The sequence below is a fragment of the Halichoeres trimaculatus genome, unplaced genomic scaffold (assembly GCF_033239565.1).
Source record: "Halichoeres trimaculatus isolate MK-OKI-2021-1 unplaced genomic scaffold, fHalTri1.1 fHalTri1_scaffold_3, whole genome shotgun sequence".
In the NCBI taxonomy this organism is placed as follows: domain Eukaryota; kingdom Metazoa; phylum Chordata; class Actinopteri; order Labriformes; family Labridae; genus Halichoeres; species Halichoeres trimaculatus.
In genome coordinates, this window is record NW_027437181.1 from 29,944,553 (window position 1) to 29,958,637 (window position 14,085).

Sequence of the window (14,085 nt, forward strand, 5' to 3'; positions counted from 1 at the left end):
GATTAAAACATTGACTGATGGTGACCGCACCTCTTGGGGAAAATCAATAACAGCTAACATCCACGGATGCTATGAGGCTAATAACCAATAATCCTGCATTGACTGCAGCTCTGAGGTGCAGCTATTGAGTTACAGATAAAGGGCTGCAGAAAATAATGGAGTACATGATTATCTCAGAGTGTGTGGGGGTGGGAGTATGACTGTCTGTTTCTGCAACATTGTGTGTGTGTGTGTGTGTGTGTGTGTGTGTGTGTGTGTGTGTGTGTGTGTGTGTGTGTGTGTGTGTGTGTGTGTGTGTGTGTTGTGGGGTTCATACTCACCCGTAAGTGGTGTTGCTGGCCCTCTTACTTGCTGCCCTGGAGCGGCTGGACTTCAACTCTCCACTCATGCTCATGTCTGTGTGCAAGAGCAACCAATTAGCTTTGTACCAAGAGACGGCAAAGAGAATCACGAACACCTGGATCACGTTTGTGAAAGATGCTTTTTTCAAAAGGGCCATTTAAAAAAAATGTAAAGGTAAAAAAAGAGGAAAAAAGTACTGATGGAGAACACCATTTACCTTTCATATCTATTTCAGACCTGTGATAAAATGTATTTCCTGCTTTTGCAGAAAAGCGTGCTTTGGCTGGTTTGGCTGCATGCTGGGAAACAGTCGCTGTGTGGAGCATAAGGGGCAGGAATGTAATCTGCTGTAATGTGGTCTTGCATCTCAGCAGCCATCTAATAACAATTCATCTGCAATTAAAGCTCCTCAGAGGGTTTGTTAGCTACTTACGAGATGGACAGAAATTAATACTGTTGCCTTTTGTGACCGACAAAAGCAAACAAGACCATTAGTGAGATATCATGATCATTACGAGACAACACTGCTTTATGGTGGTAACCACTGTGTTGTAGGTGTCAGATAAAACTATCTACATATTTTCTCACAGCAACCGTCTTTATTATCCCTTTCCACAAATAAAAGTTTACAGTAAATTATTTTTTGACTAATTAAACAAAGCAGAGTTTTTTTTTTTTCATTTTTTCAGAAAACGCAACTTATATACATAAAGAGAAGGTTTTGCAAACATAAGAGTACTTTGAACACCTTATATAATTACCAATAATATTATTGTTATTGTACCCAAAATTTAGACACCAATTCCACAATGCAACTTTTGAAATGAAACAAGGAAAGATGCACTTTGACAGAACATTTTGTTTGATTAAGGTGGACTTCCCATAATTCATGTCTGCTTACAGAGTGTGGTAATGAATGAAAGGACACAGTAAATGATGTTCTTACAGTCAAGCTGTGAAAATGCCTACTTACTTTGCAGACTGACGGTACAATCAGCAGCATATTGTTTTCAATCAGTTATCCAGTCAGCTTTCTCTCCTCTGGGTTCTTGCTGAAGAAGCCTGTTAATTGAGGTTTTCTTCTCAAGTACATGTTACTGTTTCTGCTTTAAGTGGACAAAGCAGAATTGAAGTTTAGCTATAGTAGTAAACATATCCCTCCAGCTCCATACTTTGTCTGGACATGTTTTTTTATCAAAGCCTGCCCAAGTTTACTTTTTATTCATTCAAAGTGTACTCTACATTGTGTCGTTGTTGCCATCATGTGACGTGACAATGACTAAAGAGCAAGCAAGGACTGAAATTGGCTGTTTTTATTGGGTATCTTCGATCACTCTGTGCTGATTGTCTCTGCCATTCCCAGCCAGCTGTTCACCTCCATTTTTGTCTCTCATCTGAAAGCCTACATTCAGACACTGACGCAGCTTTACACTTGCCAAACAGCATTTCTGTCCAGCAAACACCTCTATGCACGCTCGAACTGGCAAATTAACTGAGAGCCATCTTGATTAGGGACAATGCCAACGCTTCATCAGTGATTCACCAAAGGTGAGTGTAAAGCAGAGGAAAAAACAAAAGAGGGAAAAGAGAAAAAGAGGAGTGGAAAGGAGAGCAGGAGGGGGCCGGTCTGACATGGACAGATGGGTGGTGAATGGAGTGTGACTGGGCCAGCTGCACATACACTCGCACAGCGTGACTGTCAAATGGCTGGAAGCTACAATTAATTAAGTATGGCTCCGAATGTGTGAAGAGAAATTCAGACACGTGTATGTGCCTCTACCTCCCGCAGCAGAGATAATTTTCTGACAGTTTAGAGTCAAACAGAGATCTGCTGGATGGCTCCTCTGCAGCCAACAGAGTCTCTGCAGGTGAGGAACTGGCTCCTGCTGCTGACACTTCCACTATTACATGACTGAGCCACGGATAACTTTAAGTGTGTCGTCAGAGGATTATATACCACAAAATGTGGGGCATGTTTTAAAGCTTCTTTGAGGAATAACAAGCTGGTTATGAAACAGAATTTAAATTAAACTGATGTCTCTGTATGAGCAACAACAGGACGTAATTTATCATTTCTTGAAGTTATTTTTAAACATGCTAGTGCTTACTCAGGGTGGGTGTCAGGCACAGCGATCAAAACAGGTTTACTGTTGTCACAGCAAAGTTAGTGGTGAGGAAGGTTGTGGGGAATAACAGATTACACCACAGACTCAAATGTAATTTTTTCTTGAAATATCTCCTAAGAAGTAGAATTTTCTTTTATTCAGGGTTAAGTTGTCAATTTTTGTTAAAATTGGCAGCACAACTCAGGTGAAGCCCACGCTTCATGACTGAGGCTAGCAGTCAATCCCTCCTGCAATGCTCCACACTGGAACAAGTCAGCCAACAGCATAAAAACAAGGAAGAGATATAACAGATGTCTTTTAAGAGAGAAATATTAATGTAGAAGATACATATAAAAAATTCAACATAGTAAAAATGTTGGGCTAAAAAGGGTCATCTTAGAGGGCATGTGAGTATATTTTTGAAAAACAGGTCAGAGGGATGGGAAGTTTTATGGTATTGGGGCGTGGAATTTAATTAAAAACAAATTTGTGTTTGATAATTATTGCCAGTTAAATTCTGTAGTTCTCTCATAGAAGTTAGTTAGGTTTTCCTGACAAGAATTAGTCTTAATTCAATAATATTAAAACAAGGGTGATCAGATATTCAGGCCAATATATTTGTATGTTATGATGTCTTTTTTATTTTACTAGTTAAAAAAATATCTACCACCAATAGTAAATGGACTTGTAATCATGGACCGCTTTTATACTTTACCTGAGCGCTCAACACATTTTAACCATAGATTGACAATGTCACCCATCTGCTCTTGATACCCTGAAATGAAGCCAATCTGCAGACGCAGCCACATTCAGCTGTAAGTTTTTCTTTGAGCAGCTACAGGGCCCCCACCAGTCACATGACCTGAGCTGTGTGTCTGATTGGACAATCGAACGATCCTTATAACTTCTAAACTGCAGAATTAGAACAAAATTCACTCACCCTACAGTGTGTGCCTATAGCGAAATCATCGTTTTTGACCCAAGCCAGGCTGTAAATATGCTTTTTAAAGCCTAAGAGTCTTTTTATAGCTGGGTGTGTACGTGTCTTCAGGTCTTTCTGCAGCCAGCCTCAAGAAGATTCTCAATGAACAGCAACTTTTAGCACTTCAGCATCGGCTTTATTTTTGCTAACCAGATGTTGCCTCTTGGTATTAACACTGCTCATCAAAGTAATCCCTTCACAGCAAATCTATACACTGATAGCAAAGGAAGCAGTGTTAGGAAACCAACTGAGTGAGTAAGTCACTTTCATATCAATCATATTCAGGAAAAAGAAAGCAAATGGGTCAAGACGTCACACTCTGTCCACAGGGGGCACCAAAATTAACAGAAAATAAAAGTGCACCCTAGAGAAGCTTTAAACACATCCAACAAAAGTACATGTATCAGAAACTAGAACTAGGGCGTGTCTAAGATACACCAAAAAAAAAAAAAAACTATTCATAGAGCAGTGTTAAGGTGACCTAGATTAGCATTATGAAAAAGTGTAATCATGTTGACCAAGGGTGGTGAACCCTCAGCTCACGAGGGTTTCAAATCTCAAGTACCATTGCTTTGCTTTGCATGGTAAAATTGAGCAGAGATTCCCAAAAGGTACTGAACTTCACAAGCACAAATTTAACTGCTTGAAGAGTCAAACTCAAAAACAGACCCCAGCTGTTTCAAAGATTCAGAAAAGCGCTCTGCCTGAGAAAGACTGTGAAAGGCATCTGGTGCTCTCAGCCCAGCATGGCTCCAAATCCCTGGCCAGACTCTTCTCTATTGTTCCCAAATGGTTGAATGAATTACCCAACTCTTCAAAATCTCCAGAGTCCCGTTCTACTTTTAAGAGATGTCTCAACTGTTCAGGGAACTCTTAGGCACTTAATGTGACCCCTCTCCTCTTTGTCCTCAGGGGTAGTAGAATGAATCAGAAGGTCTAAGACCCAGCTATTAGTGAATACTTTGCATTTTGTACAACACTTCAGGGAAAAACGTCTTCTAGATGAAGTTGTAGAGCTTTACAACTCTAGCACTCAGAGACAGTGACGCTTCCGTCATATCAAGCAGCCTGGCCAGATTTAAAACAGGATTGTGGCGATCAAGGAGTGCCAGAATTCCCACTGAGGAAAAAGAAGTATCAATGAGACAAAAACATTTTTTACTCTGTTGTTTTGACACAAGCCTTTGATAAGTATTGCTGTATTTTGGTATTTGGACTTAATTTAATCAAGTTCTTGTCTGTAGTCTAAGAGGGGGGAGAAGATAGAAAAATGGAGATTGAGGGAGAGACCGTCTGAATCTCTAGTCATGGGTATTTAGCTTTGTGTAAGATAAATAAATCTGGCTTTGGAATTGGAAATGCATTGATTTTCATTTTATGTCAGTTCATGTTTGTGTGAAGGGGAGTGCGTTTGTAAGCCCACATGAATGATGTGGCTCTTTATAGTACCACAGTATTTTCTGTGGCTCTTTGTCTCTGACTGGTTGGCCCTGGTGTTAATAAAAATCAAGTGGCAAACTCTGGCGTCAAGAAATGAAGTGGATGGCAAAATGCCAAAAACTACAGTTCTTCCACTGTCCATTTGAGGCTGACTCTTGAAGCACCAGAAACTATGTATCCACCCCTTCAAAAAAGAAGATTTTTCCCACCAACAATAAACACATTTACTGGTTAAAATATTTCAGTCTGAATAGCTCATTCCTCTGATGGCACACTCTGTACAGGGGGTGAATTTTATTTAGAAGATATTATGATTATGAGTTTGTTCAATCAGTGGCACAGCTGCCTCAACTCCCTGTCTCCAACCAAAGTTTGGTTTAGTTCAGCATTTCCAATATGGCATGCAACGACTATAGGCCTCAAAACTCTTCTTCAGAAACAGATGGATGATGTCACAGGGAGTACGTCCATTTATTACAGTCTATGATAAAAAACAGGTCTCTAGATAAGGCCAAAGAAGGAAACTACTTTGAATTTAGTAACCAAAACTATTTTTAATTCTTTTATTATGTCATATTTTTGTGACACGGCAGCTTAGGAGAGGCTTAGGCCTATGCATTTTGTAAAATAAAAAATGCCTGCTTGTGATCCTGAGTGTTTACTTTTGTAGCAGTTAACTTCTCGTAACTGGTTTTTCATCTCAACTGGATGCCCTGTTTCATCTCTGTATTAGTTTCACCTGACTGTATCTTCCAACTCAGAGAAGGAAAAAGAAATGAAAACCCTGGAAAAGTGTGATGTGTTTTGGAAACAAATCTAAAAATACAACTGGCAGTTCCTTGTGCGCACAGATTCTGGCAGAAGCGATTGTGTGAGAGGCAGCAACATAACAGAGTTTTTATGATGTGTTTGTGAGCAGCGTGATGACTGAATGATTGACTATAGAGGAAGCCATTACACAGGAAGGGAGCGGAGGAAGCCGCTGAGCACAGTTGTCTCCCTCTGCGGGAACTAAACCTCAGGAGGTAATCAGACTGCTATTTGGTAAACAGAGTCCTATACTCATCTGCTATAAACTCTGACGCCCACAAACACCTACACAAACATAAAAGTGATCCTTTTTGGTTAAATCTTTGAGTTGCAGCATTGATGTGCTGTGTTTCTCTGTGGTGGTTTGCTGTCTGGGGTCTGCGTTGAACTTCTTTTGTGAAGTTATCATCTGTTTCTTGATATTTCTGTGAACTTATCAGCTTTTTATTGGTTCAGTTTTTAGATTAATGTAATTAAAAGAGTAGCATGATGATGATGGATGGGCCTCACAAACGCTTTTTCTCCCTTTATGCCACTGAAACGTGGAGTCATACGTCTCAGTCATAGCCCACATTATTCTCAGTCATTGTGTTGATTATACCAGATGGTAAATCTATCAAAACTGGAGACATAAAGTTGACATTGTGTCAGTTTTGTACATGTTACATCTCTATCTGTATTCTTTAATCATACTAGCCATGTTCCACATTCATATGAATGAGACACATCAGGTATATAAACTAGCTAATATGTGACATGCAGTTCTCAGTGTTAACTGAGCTTTTCTTCTGAAGACTTCTTGATGGTGTTGAAAATAGTAACACTTTTTAGATGTTTTCCTCACCTTTTATAAGGTTTAATTATTTCTTTTCCATATGGGTTTTTAGTAAAGATCAAAACTAGGGCTGCAATGATAAATTAGTAACATTTAAAAAATCAAAGCGGCAATGATGTTTTTCTCAACCTGTCTTCTTCCTTTTTGTTGGATATTTTGGCAGTTAGCATACAGCTGAAAGTGCAATAGAGCCACCTACTTAACTGGAGTGTAGATTGTGTCACTAGCTGGGATGCGGTGCTTTACATGTAACATGTAATCAGAGAAGTGTGACGGAGGAGAAGCAGAGCTGGTAGGTGAGCAAAAACAAATACATGAAAATAGCAGAGATGGAGAAAGCAGGTCATCTGAAATTTCCAAACTTTGGGATTGTTTCACATTAAGTTAAGTTAAAGTTCACAGCGCGTTAACTGCAAAATTTGCAAAAACCACCAAACATGGTACAGCAGTACGACTGCAATGATACAACACCTGACCCGTAAACACATTGGGCTCATAGATGGGGAGGCAGGGAGCTCAACAGCGGGGTGGGTCACAACAAAAACCCTCAGTGTGTCGTATGTGTCTTACCATACATTTCTCAAACTCTTGTCTTTGTATTTACTCGTCATCTCGTTTGACAACTCGAGAAGTTCTTTTAACTAATGTTAGCATTAAGGTTAGTCGCTACAGACAGCAGTAGGATAAAGGAAGTTTCCTGATCGACCTGCAAGTGAAAAGATTGATATTCTAGATTTTAGATATTTTTATTTAATTGCCTTTTTTGGCCCACTGAGCTCTTAATCTGATGTCACATCAGATTATTTTTCTATTATTTTGCTCTTACTGTTGAAAATAGTTTGTAATTTAGCTGTATAAAATTATTATTATTATTATTTTTTTTTTTCAAAAACTCATGGACAATTTAGCCATAACTTGTTATTTGTGGAGTTTTATCTCAGTGTTTTTTAATTTTTTTTTTCTGTATCTATAAGATGTTTTATTATTGAATAAAACTGATGGAAAAAAAAGAATTATTACTTTTTTTTTTTCAATTCATTCATTCATTCATTCATTTTCTATACCGCTTATCCTGTTCAGGGTCGGGGTGGCTGAGGCTTATCCCAGCTGTCATTGTGCGAGAGGCAGGGTACACCCTGGACTGGTCGCCAGTCAATCGCAAGGCATTCAGTTCATCAATTAGTTGTAAAAAATAATCACCAGAGCAATCTTTCCTAAAACAAACATAAGATTTAGCCCTATCAAAACTGTACTATTTATTTATCCCCTATAAAAACTCAGACATAGTAAAGACAGGTGCCTCAAAAGGAACTTTCACAGGAAGCCACAAACAAAAGCACATTACTCGTAACGTCTTGTAAAGAATGGTTTTCTAATTTGTTAATAATATTTACCAAAATAATATTTCTTATTTGTATACCTAAACGACAAAAACATTTCATCGTACCCATTGTCAAAAACATCATCATGGTGATAATAATCACAGGGTTGTTTCATAATAACATCGTAGTGTGACACTAACAGGACGGATCGGGTTTAACGCCAGCTGAAACTGACACGATTTGAAAGGGGACAGAGAAATCACACAGACATCAAGCCATGGCTTTGTTAAAAAAAATAAAAGAAAAAGAGTGAGAGAGCTCAGAGAAAACTAAAAGACCCATCATGGTAACACAAACAGCCATAATCAGTAATAAAGCTCAGCCTCTTCTTCAGTCTACAATCTGTCACTGTATTTTGTATCATTGGACGTCAGGCCGAGCGCCAGACTGTGTCTTCATAATGAGCCAAAGTGAGAGCTGCTTAATCACACTACTTCTTCACTGAAGTGACAGCTACTATGTGTACAAGGTTCCCTTTTTCAACATGACGCCGGATAGAGAGAAAAAGCTGCAGAAGAAGAAACGTTTCAGCAGACTGAACATCTCCCTTTGTCTGTGGTCAGTCAGAATGAACCCTGCCGTGGTTTACTTCTCTCTACTTCTGCACTACTTCTCTGCATTCATATTATTCATGTGCAACCATTACACTGAAGGAGGAACAGCTTCTGCAGGTACACATGAAGCTACTCATGCAGAGTATTTTTTTCAACAGCTTTTTTTTTTTTTTTTTTTTTTTTTTTTTTAAGGCAAGCAGCTTCATCATTTGCACAACCAGCACAGATACACACATCCTACCACTTCTATGGTTTAACACCAGAATTTACACTTCTTTCATTTAGTTTTGGAGAGAGGCCAAAATAATTTGCCATGAAACAAAAACGGTAATGTGCGTAAGAAAAAATAATTGCTCTCATATGTTGTGTTAATCTGAGATCTTTGAAGTCGCTGATGTAGGCGAGATGGGATAACGACATGATCAGATAAAAATATCTTCTGCTTTCATCATTTTCTCTCCTCCTACTGTAATTTTTCATCAGATAGATTGAAACAAATCCTGATAGATTTCAACAAATGCAGAGCTAATTTCAGATCAGAACACTGCTCTGACTGACTAGTGACAAATATTACCATACTCATTTCAATCCGTGACAACGCAGTGTTCAATAATCCTGTTGACACATCCTCTTTTCTACACACATCCCAAAACAAAAATAAGACAACAAAAAAAAAGATTTATTTAGAAAAATTGTTTGATTCTACTTTGGGAGATGGATGACAATGTCTCATATCATCGGGAAGGATTATGCCGCAGCAAACGTTTGACGATCTTTTTTTCTTTTTTTGTTGTTATTGCTCATTTGCCATTATCACTGCGATGTGACTATGAAGAAGAGACAGACTGGAGAAAGCTACTGATCACATTCAGCCTGAGCTCCTCTGGTGCCTGCTTGATGCAACTATATTCTTTCAAATGTAAAGTGTAAAAAGGCAGAGGAAGATGCTCTTCTTTGTTCTGTCTTCTGGTATTTGCTGTGGTAAAGGTTTCCCAAACCCTCTTTGATCTGTACAGGTAATGACAAAGCAACAACTTTTTGATCACTTAAGTTTGAAATAGACATGCACAGATCGATCGGTGCCGATCAGCCCATCCTTACATATGAAACTGATCTTTCATACCTGCAGGAATTTCTGACAGCCAGCCATTATTGCTTTTTGCTCTGAGACCTAAAACTCAGGGCACTTCATTGGTTGTTTAAGTTAAAACATAAAGATTTTATTGTTCCCAGGTATTGTTCAGTGATTTTCAATAAAATAAGATTGGAACATTGGAGGTATATGCTGTCAGTTATAAAAAAAAATAAATATCAGTATCGGCCCAAGTTGTTGTTATCGGAAGGTCAGGCTTTTTAAAGATCAGTGATTGGCCAGAAAATTGTGATCAGTGAAACCCCTAGTTTGAAACTAAGTTATGAAGATAATGCTCTTTTCATTTACAAACAATACAACAGGTAGGAAAAAGTTTAAGACTTTGTGATTACACTTAAAAAACAATCCAGATTTTTCTTAGTGGTTCAATCAGCTGTTCAGACATTAATTCTCTGTTATCTTGTCATTAAACATGACGTTTCAGCTCGGAGAACAGAAATAAAAGATGTATGTGTTTCTTTTTTTTTTCTTATCTGGCACAGTCAGGGATTCACATAATAAGGAGGAGGTCGTGTTCTGAATGTGGATAAAAAGTATATCATGCACGCCTCTGCACTCTGTCACGCTGCATTTTCTTCATATCCTGTACTGCAACTGACCTCAGGTCAGACTGAGAACCACCATAACGCTGAGTGCAGAGTAATCATAAGCATTACTGTCAACATAAAACAAGAGTTTCAACCCTAACCCATAAAAACATCAGCCGTGGAATAAGAGGGAGAGGGGGTTAACAGGAAAGTGTTTTCAGTGGGAAAAATAGGTGTGTGGGTGAAAGAGGGAGTGAGCGAAAGGAGTGAGTGACTGGACTGAGTTACATGAAGCAAAACAAAAAGAAAAAACAGAGCTGTATAGATTTCTCTGTAGAGATGTAGCTTTTTTGTTTGCAGAGTTTTCTAAAGGTGTGGAATCTGACTGTATGACTGTTAACAAGCCTGCTTTAGACTTCTTCACCGAGCAGATGAACCAATACTTTTACAGTCAGATAAAAGAGAAGAAAATGTTCCAGGTAAGCTTTTAAAAGTATGAATTTACAGCGTATTCGAGCCTGGAGAGCAGGTGCTGACCTTGCCAATGTTAGAGACAGGTTGAGCTTGATTTTCTCTACCTGAGAGGTTTAGTTCAAGGCTTAAAGTTTCCCTGCATGCATCACAAGGTTTACATCAAAACCTTAAAACATACCAGTGATCTTTCACCTGATCTGGTTAATTCATTTGTACAGAAAAATCAAGAAAACATTCACACAAAATAAAAAGATACAAAAGTGAGAGGACCTGGGAGTGAAGCAAACACAGAGATCTGTGGAGGAGAAGGTAGAAGATGGGATGGGAGGAGAGAGCACATAAATGAAAGGTGGAAAATGTAGTCTTTCAGAAACACGTCTCTGCATGCAAACATCCTCTAACACATGCATGCACACACACAGAGGAAGAGACCTGTGCGTACTCACATCTTGGGCTGAACAGGGTCATATCAGGGACGCAACACGACCAGCAGACAGACAGGAGCTGAGGATCTCTCTGCTTTTCTCTTGCAACTCTCGTCTTTAACGTCCTCACTCTTTGCTGTGTGTGTGAGTGTGTGGCTTCAGGCTGCTGCTCCGCTGACTGCTGATGATACTACTGAGTCAGTAACAAACCAGCTAGAGAGGCACTGATGGGATGTACCAAATGTCTTCCTCTGGCAGGGGCAGGGGGGGTGCACCGGGCTGTTCCATCAGCAGGAGCAGAGGCAGGAGGATTGGATGAGGGTGCAGCTGCTTTCCCCTCAGCAACAGGAGCTCAGGGCTTACAAATTCCAGCCAGGCGGAGAGGAAACTGCTGGAGAATGTGCCAGTGTGTGTGTGTGCGCCTGTGTGTGTGTGTCTTAACAGTAATACTGTGCACATGTCAAAGAGCAGGAACCCAAAGACACAGCTGTGCACTTGCTTTACTTCACTCTGAAAATGTACGGATAGAAAGACTTTACACTGAGAAGAAAGAAAACACACTCACACACTGGGATTTTAGGGAGAGGTGGGATTTGAAATGTTTTAACAGGCTCCTTTATCTACCAATTGTTTTTTATCAAAAGAAAGGCATTGTGGGAAATGATAAATGTGTAAGACGCTCACACTTTCCACATTTTTTTTTCTTCTATTTATTTTTTGTGGTTCTTAAGATGACCATCAGGTTTGGCAAAGTAAATGATACCTTTGTTCAGTCCATATTTATGAAAGCTGCAGTTTCAGCTGGCTGTGAAACAGACTGAAAACAATACTGAGGTCTCCCTATAAACTACATAAGCAAGCAAAAACATTAGTCATACGACTAATGACTGATATTGATATCAGTGTTTTATCATGTCTGACATTGTTACTGTACTTGAGTTTGAAACCTTGACTTCAGTACCACTGACTTTCCTGATTTTAATGGACTTCTGACTTCACTTGAAACACTTTATGATTTTTAAAAAATATATATAAATTTTTCCTCTTATATATTTTTTGGAGGGCCAGTTTTTAAATACATATGTCTATGTGCCATCTTTTTTCACAAAAGTTCCTTACCATAAACTGTATTTAGAGTGGACAGCGTGGCTACCCAATTTACCATTGTACGGTTTTAAAGCCAAGATACCCCTATCACAGGTGCAGCCATTGAACCTGACAATCTGAATGGAGCTGGGTGACAAAAATAATTTATATTTTCTTTTTTTCGAGAGTCTAATAACTTCTTGACTCTACCTCCCGACATATTTTACAATCCCTGAAACAAATACACAAGAACGGCAGCGGTCAATCATCGTTAAATGTGACATAAAACCTCTTATAATTACTGAAAACGAAACTCTTCCGAAAAAACCGGGACTTGAATACAAAGCAGCTAAATGATATCATCAAATCACCGCAACAATGGGACTTGAGAAGCATTTTTACAGGGTCTAATAATTTTCCTATCTGGGATGACAGGAGAGACAGAATTTTTGACCTATACTGCAGCCAGCCACCAGGGGGAGCAAGATGACATCCATTTTTTTTTGCAGTCAATGTTCCTAACAGGGTGATTAAAAAGGAACCAGGAATTATTCATCTTAAAGATTTTGACATGAATGTAGCAATGGTAGTGTAAATTTTAAGAACAACTGGAGGAAGACAGGAAGAAGCTCAAACTTTGAAAGTGTGTGTTTTATGCTTTTCCTGTTTCCAACATGGATATAGAAGTATTATTTAGTGATGACACTAAACGTGTGCAGATTTCCAAGCTGCTGCATATTGATGTTACAATCTCTGAATCAGTAAACTGCTTAAAATGGTCAGTTAGCCCGAGAGCATCACAACATCTATAGGAGACTTGCTGAAATGATGAGGTCATAATAATTTGTTGGGCCTGAGTTTGAAGAGGTGGACCTCAAACACCAAGGTCTGCCCATAGCTCTGGCCTCGAGAGTCCTTCAGAGGGCTGGCCAATCAGATGGAAGGGGGTTTGAGGAGCAGGGAGCCTTAAAGAGCAACTCCGGTTTTTTGACACCTGGACCTTATTTATAGGTGTGTGCATGCTCATATACGCACTCAGACAAACATCGTGCAACTCGGAGTCCTTCAGAAGTTATTTAGATCCAATCGATTTTAGCCGCACTTAGCGGGGGCCACGGCAAGGGAGCTTCAGCGCGGGACATAATCTCTGCAAAATTGCTCATTTCAGCTATATTTTTTCATCCATCGCCAGTGTTATCATAAAGTCAGCTCGTCTACCGTCTTCAGACTACGACTTCAAGTTTGACGGTTGTCCTTACCGGTTTGAGCCTGAGTACACGGACGAGGAGCTCCATGAAAGAAGGATGCAGAGGGAGAGAGACGAAGAGCTGGCTCGAGAACAACAAACAGGAGCACGTCCACGACTCAAAGCAAACTGGTGGTGCGCTTGTGGACAGTGTTCGCCTATGGCAACAGAAGAGGAGTGTGTTTGTGATAACGATGGATAGCGATGGATGAAAAAACATAGCTGAAATGAGCGATTTTGCAGAGATTATGTCCCGCGCTGAAGCTCCCTTGCCGTGGCCCCCGCTAAGTGCGGCTAAAATCGGTTGGATCTAAATAACTTCTGAAGGACTCTGAGCTGCACGACGTTTGTCTAAGTGAGTATATGAGCATGTTCACACCTATAAATATGGTCCAGGTGTAAAAAAAAACGGAGTTGCCCTTCAAAGAGAGACAGCAGTTAAAATGAAGAGTTTTCTAAAACACTAGTGTGAGAAAAATAGTGGATTTGTTGTGCTATAAATCATGACTAACAAACAAATTGAGTCAGAATCAACGGCTGATTAATGAGAGACTCAAGGTTCATGTAGTGAATAGTGAAACATCAGTCCTTGTAGTTATGAGGAATTCTTCTATGTTGAGCGAAACTTGACTCAGGCTTAATCACTGAAGACTTAAACCTTTGCAAAACCAGCCGTGAATCTTCTGCTGTGAGGTGGACGGTGAAAAAGACTGATCCCAGATTC

The 14,085-nt window shown here is 39.5% G+C and overlaps 1 protein-coding gene across 2 annotated transcripts in view; it reads right to left on the reverse strand.

Moving 5' to 3' along the window:
- The window catches only part of LOC141788094 (heterogeneous nuclear ribonucleoprotein C), a 62,210-nt gene extending 50,978 nt beyond the window's left edge, over positions 1-11,232 (reverse strand). Inside the window, exons 1-2 of one of the 2 annotated variants that reach the window (XM_074666934.1) lie at positions 11,051-11,232; positions 321-396 (exon numbers count right to left, since the gene is read on the reverse strand). In XM_074666934.1, the coding sequence (XP_074523035.1) occupies positions 321-396; positions 11,051-11,072 (98 nt within the window). In that variant the 5' untranslated portion in view covers positions 11,073-11,232. The remainder of the gene's footprint in view (positions 1-320; positions 397-11,050) is intronic. The other variant, XM_074666933.1, reaches the window with a different exon arrangement.
- Positions 11,233-14,085: the final 2,853 nt, after the last annotated feature.